The sequence below is a fragment of the Clarias gariepinus genome, chromosome 20 (genome assembly GCF_024256425.1).
Source record: "Clarias gariepinus isolate MV-2021 ecotype Netherlands chromosome 20, CGAR_prim_01v2, whole genome shotgun sequence".
Taxonomy (NCBI): Eukaryota; Metazoa; Chordata; class Actinopteri; order Siluriformes; family Clariidae; genus Clarias; species Clarias gariepinus.
In genome coordinates, this window is record NC_071119.1 from 20035510 (window position 1) to 20058957 (window position 23448).

At 40.1% G+C, this 23448-nt stretch overlaps 1 protein-coding gene across 1 annotated transcript; it reads right to left on the reverse strand.

Moving 5' to 3' along the window:
* Positions 1-2576: 2576 nt before the first annotated feature.
* On the reverse strand, positions 2577-23448 carry rela (v-rel avian reticuloendotheliosis viral oncogene homolog A). The gene is made up of 11 exons (XM_053479944.1): positions 23293-23448; positions 19367-19402; positions 18016-18152; positions 14046-14191; positions 13725-13816; positions 11232-11366; positions 10806-10910; positions 8254-8469; positions 5709-5786; positions 5530-5616; positions 2577-5281 (listed from the first exon to the last, which is right to left on the reverse strand). Exons 1-11 carry the CDS (start codon positions 23297-23299, stop codon positions 4494-4496), a joined length of 1827 nt encoding a protein of 608 aa, XP_053335919.1. The 5' UTR covers positions 23300-23448; the 3' UTR covers positions 2577-4493.

Here is a 23448-nt window from a genome sequence, read left to right on the forward strand (position 1 = left end):
TGGAATATCATAGGATCTGTACAGGAATTGGTTCATCTGTTTCGAGTCTCCGGGTTCCCCCAAGTCGTTTGTTCTCATTATCACATGAAAACCCCATAAGCTTAACCAATGCTGCAAAGAGAATTGATTCGTTTATCTCTGTTTTTTTTTTTTATTTGTCCCTTTTATTGTAAACAAACTATATAATAAAATAATATGGGGGTCAGGGGTAGCTCAGTTGTTAAGGCATTGGACTACGGCTTGGAAGGGTTAAATCCCGCAGCCACCAAGTTGTCCCTTTAAACAAGGTCCTTAAACCTCAACTGCTCAAATGTACAGTAAAATAAGATAAACATGTAAGTCGCTCTGGGTAAGGGTGTCTGCCAAATGCCGCAATGTAAATAATCCAAGCCTACAATTACAAAGTACTTTACTCCAATTTTGATTTTATTGGTATAATAATTGTTTTTGTGAGGTGAGGTGTGCTAATCGTAGACTAAAGACCCAGATAAATCATGAATTAATCTTTTCTTTTTTCTTATAACATTATGTTTTTGGCTTGTTTGTTGTGCGATCACCGGTAGATGTTAGGGAAGCAAACGTGCAACGTTTAAATCACATTTTGCTAAAATGAATTAAATAGCTCAAAAATCCGAGTCGGTAAAATGATCCAGATTTCCTATCACTACTAAGAACTGCCTTCGTTTTTTCCCATGGAAGAGTCACTGGGTAAGTCTCTAGTAGCGGCAAAAACTTCAACAAGGCTTTGTAAGTCTACTTTGGGATCAAACCATCATTACTAGAAAGCATTGCAATTCAAGTCCATTTTGTGGTAGGTAAAACACTACAATACTCAGGTTTATTAAAGATGATAGTCACCAACTTTTAGCCAACCAATTGATTTTTTTAGTTTGGCTGTCTTAAAACAAAGAAATGGTTTGAAATCAAGCCCTGGCTCCAAACTACTGTAGATCTAGAACCGCCTTACTAGAAAAGTTGTAAGGGGAAGCAATCATGGATCAGACTTGTTTTTCCAGCTTATCCCATAGACACTGATGCTTTGGATTGAGATCTGGAAAACTTCTCAAACTCCTTGTAGTGTTCCTCCAACCATTCTTTAAGCCTTTCTGTGGTGTGTCAGAACGATGAAAGAGACTTGAAATACCATTTCCATGAAGGGGTGCACTTGGTTAGACACAATATTTAGGTAGGTGCTACAGTACGTGTCGAAATAACATCCACGTGAATGGCAGGACCTAAGGTTGCAAAGCAGACCATCGTCGGCCAAAGCGTCTCCCTGCCTTTGCCAGCTCGGCTTGTTCTCATCTCAATTTTTTTAGGACCGGGAACACCCCAGAAGAGCTGCAGTTTTGAATTCGCCCTGACCCAGTCGTCTATGAATCATAATTTTGGTGTTCTAGAAGTCACTTGATTCTTCATGCTTGTCCATTCGTTCCTCCTTTCAACACATCAACTTCGACAACCAAATATTTAATTGCTGGCTAGGGTTAGCCCTAACCCCTAAACCTTAACCCTAACCCTAACCCTGGCTCACAAGTGAGCACACCCCTCCAATTTCAGCAAACAATTTAGTTTATCTTCTCAGAGGACAATACTATAGAATTTAACCTTGGATAAATTCCCTTGAGAAGTCAATGTGCAGCTACAGGTTTACTGTTCTCTGAGCCATTATTGTCAAAATAGCTGGCAAACAAAAGTGAGTACACCCTAAGGGATAACAGCTGTACATCTTCAATGTTCATGTGTTTGTCAGTGGACAAGTATGTCTCCAGACCTGAACCCTATGGGGCTACCTTAAGCAGAAGGTGGCGAAAGCGCCACGTGTCTAACGTGATATCATTATGGAGGCGTGGAAAAGGATCCCAGCAACATCATGTGCACCTCTGGTGAACTCCAGGCTTAGGAGGATTAAGGCCGTGCTAGATAACAATGGTGCTCACACAAAATATTAAAACTTTGGACACAACTGACATGTTCACTTAGGGTGTACTCATTTTCGTTGCAAGTCTGTATGTTGAGTTGTTGTTAGAGGACAGGAAATCTGTACAAGTTGCACATTGACTACTCTAAAGTAGATCCCGCTTCATTTCTATAATATTGTGAATTCCTGAGAACATTTAATAAAGTGATTGCTGGAATGCGAGGGGTGTACTTACTTTTTTTGACATGCCTTATATCCAACCTAGGGTTAGGGTTCCATTTTTAACAAGATCTGATCTGATTTGAGTGCGTGTCTGAACTTCTCCGTGTGGTTAAATAGCTGCAAACTGTTTAACTTTGTATCAGGAAGGTTGTGTAACTTCAAAGCGTGTGAAGTTATCAATGAAAGATTACTAGAAGAATGAAGACTTGAGAGGAAGGCAAACTTTACCGCAAGCCAACAGCAGTGTCTTTTTTTTTTTTCTTCTTTTTTTTTCTTTTCTTTCAGCGAAGTGGCATTTTTTCAGCTTGGAATTTTTTTTTTTATCTTCATTTGTTCTGACAGTTAGTTTAACCAAAAAAAAAAAAAATGGCTGAAGTTTGCTAATGGCTTAAGTTTTTCTATTCTTACACCAAATAACTCTACAAAATCACACCAGCTTTTTTTTATTTAATGGAAATATATATATATATATTTTCAGTTTCTGTTTAAAAATCAACAATAGGACAGACAAGAAAATCAATTCTACAAACATCCTTTTTACACTTTATATCTCTATTACATCTCAACCGGTTGTTTATTCAAAAACATATCGGAATATATCAGAGATAACATGACGGTCTGCGCGGAAACAACCCCTTCATATTCTCATCACTACACGACAACATAAACAAAGAAAAACAACATTTATTCAGTGGTAGAAAACCGTTGCGCTTAACTTGAAGATTTAGCAAATTATACCAGGTTTAGCATTTCCGTCTACCCTTTTTATTTTTTTTAAAACATACGGCTGTACAGCTGTTTGCGTCTGGAAATCTGCGTCTATGTACAAAACCCGAAGTCGGATTAAGCAGAAAAGCCATTCTGATTGTGTGAAACAGGACTAATCGAATCAGTTTTAAAGAGAAGAAAAAAAAGTGGTGTTTAAGTTATGTAAAAAATTATGATATTATAAACCATAAAAAAAATACCATGTGTGGCGTATAACTATCTGGCAGCATTCATCTTTGTAACTTCATAAAATATACAGTGTGCATACGCGCATATTTATACGAGGGGTGTTCAAGTCAAACTGGGACTTGACCAGAACATTTCTGGTTAATGAAATCAGTGGTGTAAAAACTAATCGACAGTTTCAGAAGATTTCAAGCAAAGTACGGCGACGAGACTTCTAGCCGCGCTAAAACCTCAAACATTTTTAAAGAAAGCCGTACCCAAGGTACGTAAACGGCGATCCCGTCTGAGGCGAGTGGAGCACGCAATCCTTGGATAACTTGCAGGAGAGACGCATGTATCTGTGGGAACTGTACACGCAATTATTCACCAAAACCACTTGCGCGTTACAGGAACTCGGCTGGCAGTCGTCGCCACATCCCCTGCACCCCAAATAAAAATTTGGCAGAGAGATTCAAGCGCATCTCTTCTTTTAAACCATGTTAGAACAGTTTAAAATCTTTGGAGGGAAAAGTATCTTAGAAATACAATACTAAACAGTAACATGACTCATGTTAGATTTCTATTTCTTTGGAAAATCTTAAGAGTGCAGAAAGTGATTAAGGGCGAGCTTAAAGCCATAATATTAATCTCTCTTCGAATCATAATTGCTCGCGTAAAGGTTAAATCCCAAAGATCGTGATAAATTTCCTGGTGTTTTGATAAATTCGACTAGCTGCTGGCGTAATCTCTATCGTGAAAAAACTCTTTTAGATGAACAAGGCATTAACATTTCATTATGTTCGACATCCATTCCTTTCACGTCATAAAAAATGGTTTCAAAAATTAACAATTTCAAAAAGGAAACCCCCAAAATCCCAGTCACAGTCCCAAATACTAAATCACATGAACAATCACGTTGTTTTGCATAATATATGGAAAGGAAGTAACATCACGGGCCACTTCAGGGGCGATCTGATGTCATTATGGCGTCAGGTTTCCATACACATACTGTTTATCCTCTATTGTATTATGTAACTGAAAACTTGGACTTAGTGGACCTTTAATGCTTATCAAGGTCTGTTATAAAAGGCTGATTACGTCTGAAATCATTTCGACATAAAAAAATAATAAATGGTGTGACAAGTGGGCGTGGCCTATTCATTCTGTCTTGCTTTCCCAAAACGTAACGTCCTTTCATGACAAGAGAGTTCTCTGAAAAAAGCGAGGCAAATGAAATGCTGTAAATGCTGCAAGGTATGCGTCTTAATTGAAGGAAGCCAGACTTGAGATAATGAATGCCTCGGGAGGCGATGTAAAAATGTGTCCTCCGTTTTTTTTTTGTTGCTGTTCCCCTGTTTCTTTTCGAGGTCCAGTCTAGATATAAGCAACAATCCAAATCCTGCCGGGTTTTTACGATCTAAGTGGGATGCCCGGACAGGAAGCTGACTTCGCTGCCGACGTTTAAAATGGACATGAGGCGATCTTCGTCCATGGAGTTGAGCATTTCCAGGTCCTCAAAGACGGAGGGTGCGCCGGACGTGCCGGACACTCCGGCGTCCGCGGCGGACGTGCCGGGCACCACGGCGTCCGTCATCTGCTGGTTCTGCAGGAGGTTGACAATGCTCGGCGGGAAACTCATCCAGGTTCCGTTGCCCATGTTTCTATCCACCTGCTCTACGTCGTTGGGAACCATCGCGGCGTTTCCCGACGCGTTCACGTGACATACAGAAGAGGTCTCTCCGGCGAGTCCGCTTTGGCCCAAGAGCGCTTGAAACTCGTCGGTGTTAATGTTCTCCACGTCGGACGGGTGGGCTTCAGAGAAGCTCGGGAACTCTGGGATCTCATTCACATCCATCATAGACGCGAACGTGTTTTGGACTTCTTGGGTCGTCGCCGTCGCAGCTCCGTTACCTCCGGGTCCATCCCTCCTGCTGCTCATGTCGGTCTGATCGGGAGCCGGGGCGACGAAATTAGGAAAGGAGAAGTCGTGCAAGTCGGACAGGTTGACGGTGTGGAAGTCTTGAGTGCTAGACGAAGCTGGGGCGGCGGGAGAAGGCTGCACGGTGACATTGCTGAAAAACTTCCATCCTTCCGTATTAGAGGATGCCGGCTCAGGCTTGGGCTGGGTGAACAGGAGGCCTGGAGTGGAACTGGTGAACACAGACTGAGCCTTCATAGGTCCGACGCACGACACAGGATTCACCACTAGAGGGAGACACACACCGGCAAAGCTCAGAGGAAACTCATCACAATAATACCAAGAAGATACAATTGCACAATGACGTAATTTCTCGTTGACTCTACATCAAATAAACATCTCACTTTGACTGTACATCAAATAAAAAATAATGACTAAAAAATGATCGGAGCAGGAACATCTCCTCACATCATGCTCGGTTAATTGATACAGATAAAACGTGCGTTTGTGTGACGCGAGCGAAAGAAGAGTCTACCTGGTTGAGGAGCACTAATAGTAGCTGAAGGTTTTGAAGTTGGCAGTGTTCTTCTGGCGGTATTGAAAGGTCTCTGATGGACGTTATCTGAATACACACAGACACATTATAAAAAACAATGAAGATTTAACAGTCGTGTGTCGCTCCTTCATTAGGGCGGACCGGCATGCAGAACTCACCTGACATAATGTTGCCGAGTTTAAGGTTTTGGAGCATTCCCTCTGTCCTCTTCCTCTTCTCCATCAGTCTGTACTCGTCTGCTCGACAGACGGCAAAAAAACAAAAAAAAAGACTTTATAGTTTCAGTTCAATATATTATTGATTTTTAAGGCGAGAATTAATATTATTAAATAATTATATTATTGGGAATATTTTATAATGACATTACTGTCACATGTGATTAATATAATAAAAGCACTTCGATCAAGCACAGAGTCGCACTGTTTCCTCTAAAACTAACAGGGACAAAGGACTGGCGCATGCAGAGGCCACACCCTGTCACTACAGCTCCTTTTCTACCAAAATGAACCAGGTGCTAGTCTCTAATTTCCAAGCAACGTTAGCGGCAAGGCTAGCTGCAAAAAATAAAAAATAAAAAAAAATAAAATGCTAGTGTTGCCAACAACCGACGGCAAACTTTACCATATCTTTGCGAGCAGTTCTCCTGGCTTAATTATTACTAGAAAGCATTTGAGATGCCCACTATATAGTGAGTCAATTTATTTCACAAATTTTTTTGTCGGTCTTGATAAAGTGTTGGTGCCACCATGGAAACTTTTTTTTTTTTTTTTTTTTTTTCCATCTGAGGGTTGGAGCTTCGGCTGTCTGAAAACAAAGAACTTGTTTAAAAATTGGGAACTGGCCCCAAACTAGCTCTGGGACCGCCCTTGGTGGAAAAGGGGTATACGTCTGACATACAGAGGCCACGCCCCTTCACTATGACTGACCCTACAGAGGCCACACCCCTTTATTGCCAGCCTAGCTAGCTCCGAAACATCCAGACACATTCAGAGTCTGAATTAAATTATACTAATAGCTATAATTATTAATTGGGTAGCAATGATTATAACAATTATCTTTGGTGTAAAAGTAAAAAAAAAAATCTACACTATTCCTTTAAGAGAACAAGGGGGGGCCAAATCTGTTATACTGTTTGAGTGAATCACTAACGTCCCTGAATCGCTCCAGTGTTTTTTCCCCCGACATGAAAAAATCCCAGAACAAACAAAGCCAGAGCTTCTCACAATCCCAGTGCTCACGGAAGTCATGGTGGGTCGACTGAAGTTGCGCAACATTCCTGCAACATTAGGTCATTAATCACATCACTAACACTGTGCAACACCAGCCAGCACTTTACTCATCAGATCTCGCCCATCAAGACACCATGTACCAGTGATGCCCCTCCTGACCCTTCCTGTGTGTGTGTGTGTGTGTGTGTGTGTCAACGACTTGAAATCAAACCAGGTTAAACTGGATTTATTCATGCGTGACAAACGTGTCCATGTCCTGACTCAGGAGGTGACGCAGCAGTCATAATCTAACAGGAAACACTGTTCTGACTCAAAGTCACAAATGACCCCAGATCAGTTCTGCTCACAGGAAAATGTAGCACGCACACACACAAACACACACACGCGCAAAGCTACAGTGCTAAAGAGGCTACGCGCTACTACACGGAGTTTGCATCTTTGCAACACATGGTTACCCACAGGAATTTAGGGTGTAGTTTACAGCCGTGATACAGAAACACACACACACACACACACACACACAAGCTCTGCATGGGCACACACACTGCATAAAAACAAATGGCATTATAAATGATTTTGGCTAACAATTTATGTTGCCATGAGATAACGCTAGTCAACTAGCTGAAAGTAAAAACCCGATCTCTTTTCAATACTTTTTACCCGGATTTAAGCTAACTAGCTTCATTTTGCATTAATAATTAGCCAGCTAGCTTTATTTAATCTATCTTTTTTTTATAAACTCATACCTTCAACATATTGTGAACTATTTTTATTTATAAAGCAATACTCTGAGGTAAATTAGCCAGCTAGCTTTATTCAATCTTATTTTTTTTAATACGTGAAAAAAACTTATACTTCCAACATGTTGTGCACTATTTCTATTAATAAATACTATTTTTATAAATACTCTGAAGTAAATTATCCACCAAGCTTACTTTTCAAATACATGAAAAAAATTAAACTCATACTTCCAACATATTGTGAATTTTTTCTTTGTATAAAGCAATACTATGAGGTAGAGGTAGAGGTACTTTCTTCGTAGAGCTAGCTGGGCAGGTAAGTGTTTGTGAATTACAATATTTTATCTTATACGCTTTATAAAGCATTTATAAAGGACAGTTTTAGCTATTTTCTTCCTATTATGTTAAGCTACCATAAACCAATGGAAGCTGTATGTAAATCATAATGAAACCTTGCTAAATAAGAAATATTTTTCGCTCTACTTCTGGTGCTGTAAAGAGATAAACACGTTACACGATGATAACAATGCCTCAGAACATACAAAACCAACATGGAAATGATGACATATCTGTTTCTTTCCCATTTCTAACCTTCCCAACTGGTACTTAGTAACCTACGGTAGCAACCGAGGGCAAGGATTTATCCAATGACAAAAATTACAAAGCACTTTTGTAAGACCCTCAAGATAAGTGCATCTGTCTAATGCCTGAACGTAAATGACATGATGGGTCACCTGGGTCGGCGGGTAGATACTGGAAGTCCATGGGCTCGCTGACTTCTCGGTCTGAAGGCCGGCGCAGCTGCATCTTCACCTTCACGGGCTCTGTCAGGTTTGTATCGCAGTAGGGTGGCGTGCGAAACACGATGGCGACCTGCCGGTGGACGTCAGCCTGGGAGAACGACCCTTTACTTTCCCATGAGTCTCGGAAGAAGCGCACCTCGATATCCTCTGGAATCATGTAAAAGGAACCAATGAGTAAAGATCTTACAGCATTCTGTTTACTTTAATAACTTAGACCACTGTATATTATCCTGTAAACTAAAGTGATGGTTAGGAGTTGACCTGCAGGTCAGCCTGCTTATTTTAATACTAGTTAGCCCATTAACTATGATAATTATTATTATTAGATGCACACTATTGGACTGTTAGGCTAGCTTATAATTAATGGACTAAACTGTTTTTTAAAATCTTTGTTTTTTTTGGCAGGTCCCAAATGACTCCTAAACAGTTTGACCAATCTTCCCCATTTAATGTTTGAACAAAGCAGGAAACGCGTCTTTCCAGTTTATGTTGTAACAGTTGCGAAAATGGGTACGTCAAGCCAAGCTCGTAGGTATAGCACTTTATAGGTTGGTGTAACCAAAACATGAAAAAGCACAAACCACGTAACAGTAGCAAAGTCAGGCTAATGAAATCCTGGGTCAGACTGCCGAGCATCTACAGCAACGGTGCATACGGCGAGTGAATGAAACCTTGAATCCAACTGCGACTGCGCATACAACAGGCAGAAACAGGGGCCGCTCAATCATTGGCGCAGCGTGAGGAGTGGCAGCAAGTTGACCGCATACCCCATTCACAGATAATGGTAGCACGCAGGAGTCGCGGGTATGATACAAGTTTGAAAAATTAAGCAAGTATTGGCAGAGAGACTAAGTTTTTTTTTTTTCTTTTGCTGATTCACTCTCTCTCTCCACTGTAAAAAGCTGTTCATTCTCCAAGTTAAAGGCCATATTTGAAAGGGGTTATTATTTTTGATTGATGTGACTTTTTCCAAAGTAGTAGAGAAGTTTTGGACCCAAAACGATTGAGCTAGGAGCCGTGGGAACAAAGTGGTTCATTGTGAGCCTACGAAAAAGTAGAACAAAAAAAAAGTGTAGTAATAAGAGTAAAATTACTACTACAATGACTACTAATAAGAGGAAGAAGAAAAGTGATTCATGAAATTGAACCCTTCCAGCTTGTTGACTATAACGTTAATCTCTAGAAATGGGAAAATCACATGGGACCAGCCAAATCGATAATATCACGATACCTAGGTGGTGATTCGATCCACATTGCGATTCAGCGTTTTATTTTTATTTTATTTTTTTCGATTTTATAACATTTTTAAACAAACTTCCATACAGGATGCTGTGCTGCCTGCCAAAGTGTGAATAGTTTAGAGAGCACAACCAATAGCATTTAAAAAAAAAAAGACAACAATTCAGTTGTTAGGTTGACCGGTTTACTACGAGTGGTGTTCAAACAGGGACTTTTGATTGTACCAAATAACTCCCTGTATTTCTTAATATAATCCCCTGCTACGCTAATGCTTGGATACCATCGAGGTAGAAAGTTTTCTCAGTACACCGGAGCCACGATAAGACTGTGTGCTCCACGTCTGAAACTTCGTTAATGGCCCAAACATGTGGAAACAGATCAGTCAGGACTGTACGAGGGGACGTGGCAATAACTCCCAGCAAAGTTCCTGTAATGTGCAAGTGGTGATGGTGAATGATTTGTGTGTACAGTTTCCCCAGAGAAATATGGCTCTTCCACAAGTTGGCTACAAGTTATTGATTTTCAATAATCAAGTGTTCCACTCACTAAATGTTCATGAGAATGACTGCAATGGACTTGGAGCCAACGTTTTAAAGACCCTAATAAAAACTTTCACACCATTCCACCATTTTACACCGTTTTATTGCAGCCCAAATGTTTTATTGCAGCCATATTGAGTCCATAAGTCCATGTCAAATTCTCTTTTTTTCAAACCTTAAACTCACTTTATTTCACTCCTTCTCCAAACACGCCGTTTTAGTGTTTATGTAAATTAACTACTGCTAAGACAGACCCCATTAAAGATCGGCAAAACTGAACAACTAGGAGGGGGAGAGATATCTTATGAGGTCACAATAGGGGAAATTCCACTCAGCTTGTTCAGAATGTTGTTTTGTTCATATAAGCACACTGGAGACGCATCCGAATCTCAATAGTGCAGTGAATAAATGCATTTACCGTTAACCAAAAATAATAAAATCAACTCATGCACTTTTTCAGTAAATCGTTCAATTCTAAGTTAAGTCTTTGAGTCTTTCCAGCTAAAAATCAAGTCGTACACATGGTTCCAGGTCAAATTATAAATCATGACTCAAGTCTTCCATGAGCGGGCTTTACTGTAATGCTAAGTTGTGGGTTAGGCCTTTTCCTGCCTTCCGTGGTAGCTTTGAAAAACAAGCGAATGGACACAGGGATCATGGAGCGGTGTGAACTTTTCTGAGTACGCCGCCTGATAAAACACGAACCTTTTTGCACTTTGTCACACAGTAGAAAGATTTCGTCTCCGCCCCGGCAGCTCCCGGAGTTCCTGTTCACGCGGCAGATCTTTAGCTCGGCTGTGTTCGGGGCTCCTTGAGAGAGAGGAGGACGGACGGACACGAAGAGAAAGAGGGAGTAGAAACAGTTAAGCACTTTTAGTTCAGCACTATTTCTGGCATGTTTCTCATTTAGGGAAGGTCTAAAGGAGACATGCATGAGCTGTGTGTGAGTGTATTTGTGGGTGAATATATTATATATATATATATATATATATATATATATATATATATATAAATAAAATTATGTAAATGCAATGCTGGAAATAGCTAGAGATTTTTTTTTTTTTTTTTTAAACAGCAAAAACAGAGGCTAATTTCTGCACCGATGCGTGCGTTTGATTTCTGCACACTCACTGTTGTCGTAGATGGGCTGAGAGACGACAGGCTCCAGGGGGTAGAGCTCCCCGTTTGACAATGTGATGGTTGCTTGGAAACAGAGGCGCACAGCGTTCAGGTCGTACTCCTCCTCCCACACTTTAGCTTCGGGAACTGCAACACGAGACGGCGGAAAGAGGCATGAGAGAAGGCAGGTTTCAGAAAGATAGGACAGTCTAAAAAATTAGGTCATGACAGTGAGAACCAGTAGATATGATCTCATCTTCCTGCAGTAGACAAAAATAAGGCAGAAATTCAGAGAAACAAAAAGTTCCTTCAGGGTTTCGCCTTTGTTTCACTCCAAAAAAAAATAAAAATAATAATAATATTTTTTTCCACATATAACTCCTGTAGTCTCCCATGAACTAGAGGCACTAGTGAGGAATTAAACAATTAACCAAGATAACATCAGTGCTTGTATTACAATAACAAAAAGGCACACCGCTGTGAACTTCCTACACGAGAGCTTTGAAAACGCTCTCCCTTTTTCCGAATTTTACTGTCTGGTTTCCGTTTTTTTTTTTTTTTTGGTGCACTTTGCTGAGACCTTGCAACCCTGGTTAAAACTTTCACACAAACCCCGAGCCCAGAAAGGATGTGAAAACCAGCAAGGTGCAAGAAATGCAGCAATGCCGTTGTGGCTACGCACTGTCACTCATACACACACTGTACAAAAAATAATAATTAAAAAAATGCAACCAGGTCGATTTGGTTGGTGTGAAAAATAACATCAATCCCGTTTTTTTTTTTTTTTTAACAATTGTTGAACAAAGGATGTAATGCAATTATTAGGGAAAATTTATATTTTTATATTCGCTCTAAAAAGCTTAACCAATGATAAAGGCCAAAAAAAAAGTTACACACTTGAATATTTAATTCACGCAGCGTCAGCTTTGATTACACACACACTGTGGTGGCCAGGTCATGTGTGAAAATAATTACCTCATGCTCCCAGAGCCGCTCTTTCACAATTCGAGTGCCTGTGCAATCAGAGAAGGAAAAACTCCATAGATGCAATATCCTGGTCATTTTAGGATGAATTCAGGTCGTCAGCTGACTTCATTTTTTGACTTTATGTGCCTTCCTTCTCACCCTGACGCTACCAATCGCTCTGGATTAGGGTCAACCTGAACTCATGAGATCACCTTTTTCCATTGCTCCAAAGTCCAATCTTCTGCTCTCTAGCCAATTCCAGCCTGATGAGTCTCACTAAAAAGTGGTTTTCTTATGGCTGTTTAGTCTCGTCACATTGTGTGTGTGTGTGTGTGTGTGTGTGTGTGTGTATGGAAATGCTCTGACTTTCACTATTAAACACAGCTCTGGTTTTCACCGTTGATTTTTTTTTTTACCATGCAATTTCACCAAGAGTTTAAGTGATCTCAGTTTATTATTATTATTAAAAAAAATTACACAAAGTTGACAGCTCAGGACCATCCTTCCAGATTTTAATGAGTGTTTTTAAACCCAGTTCCAATAATTCTAAATCTTCTTAGTTGTTTTCTTTGCTTGATGCTGCACAAGAACGAGGCGGTGTATGAAAACTTGCAATCGCTTCTCTTGATAGAAAAGGTGTAGACACACGTTTATTTTAAATTTAAACCCAGAAAAGCTCCATAAAAGGAAACGATCATGGAGCTGGGGCAAATAAGGAAATGACGACTAAAAGGTCAAAAGAGCCTACACATGGCGAGTGAGAAATCGAAGAAAAGAATTAAAAGTCAGATACCTTTTCTTTTATTGTAACCGAACTTAAATTGTCTTTGCCCTGCTTTCTTTCTAATAGTTGATATCATAAAAACTTCATTTAAGGAAAACAGTCAACATTTTTATATTTCAGTTTCATTTATACTTATTTCAGTTTTTATACTTAACTGTTCCCTGTTGTTACAAACACGCACGACTAAATTGAACACTATTTCAGCCAATCAGCACTCGATTCGTTCCTAAAGATGCTTTATTATTATTATTATTATTATTATTAAAATTCTTGGTCAGCTATTTCAGTGGTCAATGCCGCCGCCTTGGCGATGTTTGTCCATGAATTTAGAGGGCGGAGCTTCTGAGGGAACACAAATGTATCATTTGGGTACAAATCTCAATATCTCTTTCTCCAGCATCGCTTTAAACTCGACAGCACAAAACAATTTACTGTCTAAACCTTAGCTTTATCTACATTAGAAAGCGTTTAGACCTACAACTCATTCATAAACATTAACCCTAAAAGAAAAGGGGGGGGGGGGGGGCGCTAATTAGCAGTTCTGAAGCATTTCTTTCGAGTGGTGGAACAAATTTTGTTTGTGCGAGTGTTAGTGGTTACTATGACGTTTATATACAGTGTGGGGGGAAATGATTCGGCTTGTATGACTCACACATGGAAGCTTTCTTGCGGGTGTGTGTGTGTGTGTGAGTCTTTGTGCGTGTGTGTGCGAGAGCGCGCGAAAAAGAGAGTGAAAAGACGCTAAGTTGTCTCACTGTTGAAAGGGTTGTTCTGTGTCTGCAGGCGACAGGAAACGGCTTCGGCCACATCCTTCTTCTTCACGCACTGAATACCGAGATTCTGGAAACTGAGAGTGAGACGGAGAAAGAGAGAGTGAGAGTCAAAGAGAGAGAGGAGGAGTGGGACGAGAACATAAAGCAAAAGCAAAAGTAAGATATGTGGAGGCTGGATAAATTATTTATAATTTATTTCTTCTCGAACAGGAATTTTTAAACTGACCCGCCACAGGACGGATTAAAAATCTTATAATTTTACAACTTAAAATCATTATTTAAAGTATACACACACACACACACCTGTGAACGCGTCGCTCGGGCAGGTCAGCCTCGTAGTAGCCGTGTTTACAGTCTTTTCCCACCAGCTCATGTGGGTGGGGCTTGTACGGATGGTTCTTGGTGACCAGAGAGATCCTCACTCTGATCGGGCCGCTGAAGTTATTCACCTGTCGCAGTAAAGACACAACACCTTTAATTAACTTCTCAGAGCTCCGGCCTGATCCCATCCGAAGTCTGCTTGTTCGGGGATTTGTAGCCGAGTTCAAACCTGGAAACGATGCTGGGAGCAAAGGGGGAAAAAAATATTTAAAAAATAAATCTATGCGGTGGTGGGCAAGGTTCTGCAGTGACACTATGGACAATCACAGGTGAGCTTCCATGAGCTCCACCCAAAAAAAAATGCAATCATGTTGAATTTTTTTGCGCGGAAAGATTGATAACATAATCGCTAAGCCAAAACTAGCGGTGAACCGCGATGAAGGGAAGAATGAGTCATCCAGAGAAGAAGCTGATGAACTTCTGTTTATCGGGGACAAAGTCAAACATGTCGACTTCACTAGCGGTGAAAACCCGGAAAAGTTACTTTTTTAATTCGCAATCGTGGCGTTAACTAATAACTAAGAGCGATTGCTAAGCCGTTCTTCTGTTTGTTTGTTTTTTTAAAGAAATCTCTGCATCCAAACAGGAAACAAACAAACAAAAAAATCACGTTGAACCGGACTTATGGCAACCGCCTGAAACCGCACGGTCTCTGGGGTGTAAAATAAGTTGTTTTTTTAAGTTTGTAGATGAGTGCCGGATCTCTTTGTAGGTTGTGTTGATGTAGGCGATGATGTTTTATATGTAACTGATCATTCAAAATGAGCTGCATCCTAACTTTCCACAAAGACGGACATGAACGCTATTAAAAAAAAAAAACACCATTAAAAAAAATGTAAAGTTCAGGACTGTATACTCGACAGTCGATTCTTTAATAGGAAAATAATCAAAGACAGCACGGCACAGAGACGTGGCCTGTAGAACAAGACGTGTTGCTAAGATTTATAGCTGTATTTAACGCTGCAAGTAAGTAAGTTTTAGCAGCTTTTCAACAAAAGACACGACATAAGACTGAAACTGGAGAATTAATAATATTAACTCCTGCTTTCATTGTTTGAACACATTTGTAATTTGTCCTGCAGCTCGGGGCCCTGGTCAATTAAAGACACCTTCTGACCAATCAGAAATGCAGAATTCAACAGCATTGCTTCATAACTTCTGATTCTAATCACTTGAAGCTTCTAAAGTTACCAAAAAAAATTTTAAATAACAGAAAAAAAAAAACCCCGGCCTAACTAAACACAGCTGCTTTCCGATCAGATCTCATTAAACGACGTCTTCGAATCGCCCACTCCTAACTGCTGAATCTCTCAAGATGATCAAAGGATAAGGACGCAAGGAAAAGTAAAAAAGAAAACTGCTCGAGCGGATCTCGAGGCGCATGCGTGGGAGCCGTACGTCTGTCCTGCAGCTCGGGGCAAAATAACATCTAAGAGTGCAAAGAGGACTTCCTTCAAAACCTGTGGCAGGAGACAAACTCCACAGACAGAAATTCAACAGACGGGGCGAGTCGTGTGCGCAGGAACTGACTGTTAGACTTTCTTTAAAGAATGAAGGAGGGAGGAATGAGTCATCCAGAGAAGAGGCTGATGAAGTTCTGTTAATCGGGGCTAAAGTCAAACTTTGTCAACATCACTAACGGTAAGGATTCAAAGGAAACCCGGAAACGTGACGTTAATGTATCGCTAAGACCGATGGCTACACCTGGGTTCTTTTAAAGAAATCGTATGCAGAAGGAAAAGCCTTCAAAAACGCTATGGATTCTGATCTATGTCCATGCAGTCGATCGAGTTAAAATAAAAGGAGCCACAGATGTAATAACTAATGCTTCTGATATTACGTAAGCATGTTAGCTCAAATACTCTTCTATTTCAGATTTTTCTGGGGGAAAAGTTCTTCATTGCCCGGCCAAAAACAAACGAAAAAAAAAAGTCACATACTTTAAAAGATTTTATTCAGCCAGCTTTGACTACGGTGCACAATTTCTTGGCCAATTCATGTGTGAAAACGATTGCCTCATGCTCCCTGAACCACTCCTTCACAATTTCAAGAAGAAAAACGTCATAGATGTGACATCCTGGAGATTCGGGTCGACAGCTGACTTAATTTTTTGCCGAGTCGAGACCTGAGCAACTGAAGCAACCCCGGCTCATCCAGAGCGGTGGACAGTGGACACTAAGCATGATGCGCTTCCCTTTGAAACGGGACCCATCAGATCACATGACCTTTTTCCATCGCTCCGTGTGTGTGTATGGAAATGCCCTTACTTTCACTATTAAACATAGCTCTGACTTTTCCTGTTGATTTTTTTTCTTTGTTTGTTTTACCATGCAACTTCTCCAAGTGTTTAAGTGATCTCCAGTAATGATTTTGTTTCCGACCACATTTCTTCCACCAAAGTTGACGGCTCAGCACTATCCTTCCAGGTTTTGATAATGTGATGATTTCCCTAGTTGTTTTCATTGCTTGATTCAGCTTAAAAACCTGTCCCTTATAAAACGGACAAGTTTTTCTTGGTTACATTACGAGCTGTTACAAATCTTTTTCCCCTTATTAACCTGAAGAAGGGCTGCACAACTCTTGATATCTGCTATAATGCAACTGATAAAAGAAACTAAATGGTTTGTCAATCTTTACATCATTCTATATTACAGTGAAACCTCAGATAACGAGTAACATGGTTTGCGAGTGTTCCGCAAGACGAGCAAAGATTTTTAATCAATTTTGACTTTTGAAAAGAACAAGTCTTGGTTTACAAGTACCGAGTATCATGTATTACGCATGCGCATCTTGTTTTGATGCCGAGCGCCACATGATCACAACTGAGCCAACGGTTTTTCTCTCTCTTGCGCTGCCGAATTGTGGGTAATCGTCTCCCCTGCTGAGTCTTAGTGCGTGTCTCTTACTGGTATAATCAACATACGTGCACGCGTGTACTGTTTACTATAACACTGTGACCACGTGTGTGTGTGAGTGTAAAACATGTTTTATTTTGTGTTTGTATGCGTGTGTGTACAGCGTGCGTGTAAAGCAAAAGCAAGTCTCATTAGAGAGGTTAAAAGATCCATTTTCTCTCTCTGCTCAAGACTCAGACAGCTCTATGCGTCTGTGCGTGCGCGTCATTGGACACTGCCACACACACACACACACACACATATATATACTCTTTCTGTTTGCTCTACACAGAAACACTGCCTTGTTGCAATTCCGTTCAAAGGTAAAGTGCAGATTAATTTGTTTTATTTTTACTTAATATTTGGTGGTAATTATTTTTATGTATTTATTTTTTGAAATGTGTAACGAATAATTTGAGTTTCAATTATTTCTTATGGGAAATTTTGATTCAGTTTACGAGTGTTTTGGAATATGAGCCCGCTTCCGGAACAAGTTATACTTTTAATCCAAGGTTCAACTGCATTATATTTAGTAATTTCCCCACTGTGAGACGAATAAAGGTATTAACTGTAATTGGATAAGGAATAAATAGCATAATATAAGTGGAATAAAACACTTTAGTAGGTGTTTAAGCACTAATTGTGACGGCTTTGTCCAGTGACTTGTTTCAGGTTTTACTTCAATCCTGTTAATTGATCTACTCCATGCTGTGAATGTAAGCGTGCTGCTTGACGAGAATACAAACTGAATGACACGGATTTCCACAGAAGAATGAGATCTGACGAGCGTCTCGTGTTGCCGTAACCACAGTGACCATTGTAGTGTATAATAAAACAGAAATAGAGCCGTGGATGTGCGACGTTAACAATAACTCATGAGAAGTGGCGAGACCTGAATGGGATCAGTGTCACCACAACAATGTGAGTGTTACGGGAAGGGCGTGTCTATCGCGGCTTGAGGGAAGGCCTATGGGCAGAGCAGACGGTCAGGGACGCACCTTGATGGCTGGGTGTGTCTTGGTGGAGTCGTTGCTTTTTTCTCCAGGAATGCTGCCGGCTGATCTTCCCTCGCATTTATAGCGAAAGCGCATGCCTCTCGCTTTGGGCTGCTCGATGATCTCGATGTACGGCGTACCTAGACATACAAAGCAATTCAAAGTTTGATTAGCCAAATTATAAATACAAAATAATGATTACATCACAAACTAGTGCCTAGTGTCACATTATCCTAAACTTGGTTTCAAGCAAAGGTGATCCTATTAACCCAGGCAGGGGTGAAAACTTATGCAACCTATTCATGTTTAATTACAATGAAAAATATATAGCACCTTTAAATGTTAGAAATATTGTATAAAATAACTAGGGAGGGAAAAAAAATCCATTTTATTCCGGGTTATCACAAATGATTACAAATGAATGCTGCGGCAATGGCGCAAGATGCTTGGGCCCGCTCATCGATGCTTAATTATTACAAATTAAAGCTGCACAATTTTTAAAAATCGAACTCGCAATATGAAAGAGTGCAATTATTTAATCGAAAAAAGTGTCACTTTTTTCACACAGATAATATACACATAATTGGGAATTTATGCAAAGTGTGTTAGTAATTAAAATGTTTTATTTTTAAGTAAGTTTTAGGTGGTGCACCCAGGGGGTGGGTTGGCACCTTGATGGTACAAGGTGCTTGGGCCTGCTCGCCATTTCTTGCAACTATAAGCTGCACAATAAAATTATAATTATTTTTTTTTAATCACAATATGGACCTGTGCAATTATTTAATTACAAAAGCCTTAAAAAAATTTTTTGCAGATAATATACATGAACATTGTTGGGAATGTATGCAAAGTTTGTTAGTAAACGTTTGAGGTGGTGCACCCGGCGGAGCCCGCTCACCGTTGTTTGCCACTATATTTACAAATAAAGCTACACAATTTCTTTTTATTAAACTTGTAATATGAACCTGTGCAATTCTTTAACTGCAAAAGCCTTACAATTCTTTTTTTTTTTTTTTTTACAGATAACATACACATAGTTTAGAATTTAGTCTTTTTCTAATTTTAGTTTTTTGGGCAGGCGATCGCACAAAGTGCTTGGGCCCACTCACTGTTACAACTATATTTACAAATTTATGTACAGTTTGTTAGTAATTTAGGTTTATTCTTTTTTTTATTAAGTTTAAGGTGATTTAATATACAGATTTTAGCAAATATCATCTTAATGAAATCTGTCATCAAACAATATTTCATCTTAACCTAGATTAATACGTCTGAACAAAACATTTATTGTACATTTACTGTATTACCTATCGCAACAGACGCATGCACACCTGCACACACTCATACTCCTTACCTTGCTGCATGGTGGGCTGTCCCCAGCTGAATAAGTCTGGAAAAAAGAGAAGTATTTTTATTACTATATATAATAAAAGTGCTTTTAATACTGATCCTCATTTGCACAGGACTTGATCAGTCCCAAAAATGACTTAAAATTTTGATAAATAAACAAAGAATTCAAGAATTGAATTACTTGTTACCTATACCTTACAGCACAGTATTTTTTTTCTTTAAACTAACTTATAGCAAAAAGGCTACAGTAAGTCAAACACACTCTTTACATCCGTACTTGTCTCACAACAAGTCACACTTTGTAGCGGATGAGCTCCAAGAGCAGACGACCACATCCAGGTCCCATCAACCAAGAACAAAAATATGAGGGCACAAGTTCTCAAGAAGGAGGTCTTTCTGGTGTTTGACGTGAAGCTCTTTATGTGTACAATAAATTCCCAACTTACGAACATTCGAGTTATGAATTTCCGCAGATATGAATGGACTGCGGTTCTACGAACAATTATACAAGTATTTTACAAATAAATAGAAAGTGCAGTCTACCAATATTTATAATTATATACAATATTTTCAGTGTAAATAAACTGTCTAAATCCGGTATATCGTACACGTGTGTTTTTGTGTGAGCAGGTGTGCGAGAAATGAGTCGACCTGACCAGTTTCAATGAATCAGTGAAAACGTAATGCTGGTCCAGTGGTGATTAATCCTAATAAATCCTCATAATTTAGACGATATCACAAGCGCTCAGTTCTCTGTTACTCAATTAGCATTTAGTGCTTTAGATTGGACAACATGTTCTGTGATTGGAAAGACTGTAGGTGCTCGATTCTCTGGTATTGGACGTCATTGTGAGATTTAAGCGCGCTTAGATTGGACGACATCGTAAGACTGTTCAGTGCTGTGTGATTGGATGACACCAAAGACATTTAGTGTGATCGGACTATTCAATATGTGGCTAATGGTCAGTGATTAGACGACATCGTAGGTGTTCAGTTCTCTTAAGTGCTGTAGATTGGACAACATCTTATGAATACATTTTTCGGTGATTGGACAACACTGTAGGTGCTCGATGCTCTGTGATTGGACAACACTGTAGGTGCTCTGTGATTGGACAACATTGTGTGATTTAAGTGTGCTGTGATTGGATGTTATAAGCAGTTAGTTCTCTGCAATTAGATAAGAAAAACATTTATTGGACGATTCAGTATGCAGTTTTTGGTAAGTGATTAGGCAACATCATAAGCGTTCAGTTCTCTGCTTAGGATTGGACAACATCTTAAGAATTCAGTGGTCTGTGCTCTATAGGTGTGATTGGAGGACATAGCCAGGGTTAGGGTTAGGGTCCAATCACAGAGGAGAACACAGTCCTCTGCGATTGGACATCATTGTAAGCTTTAAGCGCTCCGTGACTGAACAGCATCATAAGAATTTAGATTGGATGACATCATTGGACGCTTTAGTAGGCATTTTAATTATCGATGATTATATGACTTGGTTGACTCATTAAGCATTTAGTGCTTTAGATCAGACATCTTAAGAATTTAATGCTTTGTGAGTGGACAACATTTTGAGGGATTGTTGACGTGTCATTGGACGACAGTGTGGGTACTCAATGTCATAGCACAGCTCAATGCTCAGTTCTCTGTGACACATTCAGTATTCAGTGCTTTAGATAGACATCACCGTAGGCAGGTATTGATCTGTGATTGGACAACACAGTAGGTGCTTAGCACCCTGTAATTGGATGACGGCTAAGACATTTGCTGCTCTCAGATTGAAGTACGGCATTTTGTGCTCCTTGATCGGACGCTGTAAAAAGCATTCAATTATTAGTAATTAGACGACTTTGTAGGCGTTCAGTTCTCTGTGCGGATTAAGCAATTAGTGCTTTTGATTGAACAACAGAGTACACACTTATTGATCTGTGATTGGATTATGTCGTAGGGGTTTAATGCTCTCTGATTAGACCCCATCTTAAGAATTTAATACTCTGTGTTTGGACGACATTGTGAGCTCTGTTATTGGATACCAACCGCTGTAAAACAAGAAGAAAAAGGTCATAAGAGGTTAGATTGGTGATTGGATGACGGCAAATTTTGTGCTCAGCGATTGGATGGTCAGATGACTACGTAGGTATTCAGTTCTCTGTGACACATTCAGCATTCAGTGCTTTAGATTGGACAACAGCGTAGGCACATATTGGTTTGTGATTGGACAATGTCATTCGTGGGGTTTACTGCTCTCTGATTGGACACCATGTTAAGAATTTTATACACTCTGATTGGACAACACAGTAGGTGCTTATCGCCCTATAATTGGATGATGGCTACTGCTCTGAGATTGGATTACGGCATTTAGTGATCCTTGATCAGACACTTTAAAAAGCATTTAATGATAAATGATTACACGACTTTGTAGGTGTTCAGTGTGACACATTAAGCAATTAGTGCTTTTGATTGGACAAAAGAGTACACACTTAGTGTCCTGTGATTGAATTATGTCGTAGGGGTTTAATGCTCTCTGATTGGATTGCAAAGACATTTAGTGCTCAGCGATTAGACGGTTAGATGATTACGTAGGTTCAGCATTCAGTGCTTTAGATTGGACAACAGCGTAGGCACCGATTGGACAATGTCATTGGGGTTTACTGTTCTCTAATTGGACACCATGTTAAGAATTTAATACTCTGTGATTGCAAATAACGCCTTAGACATTATGACATTTGGATTTTGTAAGTGTTCAAGGCTCAGTGATTGTGAGCTCTGTCATTGAACATTATATTGGATGTGATTGGGTGGCTCCAAGACATTTACATATAGGCATTTGGCAGACGCTCTTATCCAGAGCGACTTACATTTTTATCTCATTATAAATCTGAGGAGTTAAGGGCCTTGCTCAAGGGCCCAACAGTGGCAACTTGGTGGTTGTGGGGTTTGAACCTGGGATCTTCCGAACCGTAATCCAATACCTTAACCACTGAGCTACCCCCTACCCCATTTACTGCTCCGAGATTGGATTACGCCATTTAGTGCTCAGTGGACTGGACAATTTTGTAGTGATTGAACGATAAGACGTTGGTATTGGCTTCTCTGTGACACATTCAGTCCTGTAGATTGGACAGCGTAGACCCTTAGTGATCTGTAATTAGACCACGTAGTTGGGGTTTAATGTGCGCTGATTGGACACTGTCTTAAGATTTAAATATTCTGTGATTGGACGACATAGGTGCTTAGATTGGATTACGCCATTTAGTGCTCAGAAGATCGGATGGTTTTGTAAGCGTTCAGTTCTCTGGGACACATTAAGCATTTAATGCATTAGACAACATCAGCATAAGCTGTGATTGGACAATGTCATAAGAGTTTAATGCTCTCTGATTGGACAGAATCGGACTGCACTCTAGGTGTAGCTCATAACGACGATGACAACAACAGCAAAAAAAAAAAACTTAATAATATATGAAGAAGAAAAAAAACACTGTACAATACAATATTAAACATTGTGCACTGCGCATGCGCAGATCATGTAACGACGTCACGCAGTTACCTGGAAGCCTTCCTACGTCATATCCGACGTGAACACTTAAAAACTTCCTCTCTAACAAGTTTGTTCAACGTATGAGATGTTAGAAACAGCTAAAACGTAGGAGAGAGTTTAATCATTAAGGCTAAACAAACAAATAACGCCCATTTTAGAGTGTACGAACTTCCGACTACACGGACATGGCAGCAGCAGCAGAGCCGCGGTCCAAACGCCTCCTGGTGGTCCGGGAGTGCACTAGGTCAGGTGTAGAACGCGGCGGTGTCAGAGTGCACCTACGTAGGGAGCACAGCGATATTTGGGACAGCGCCTCGCAGTCTTGAAGTCTATTGAAAGTGTTGACGTCTGGGGGACAAAAACAACAAGCAAACACTCTCAGCTTTACTCACCCGCCATTCCGGCTCCAACTCTCGCTCAAAACGAAGGTGTTAAAATCCACAAGCGCGTCCCAGCCCCTCGGTTTTGCACTAACACCCGTTTACTACAGTGTTTTCGCTCTTCCTCGCTTCACCGACACGAAAGTAAGTTCGCGAGCCGCCCTCTCT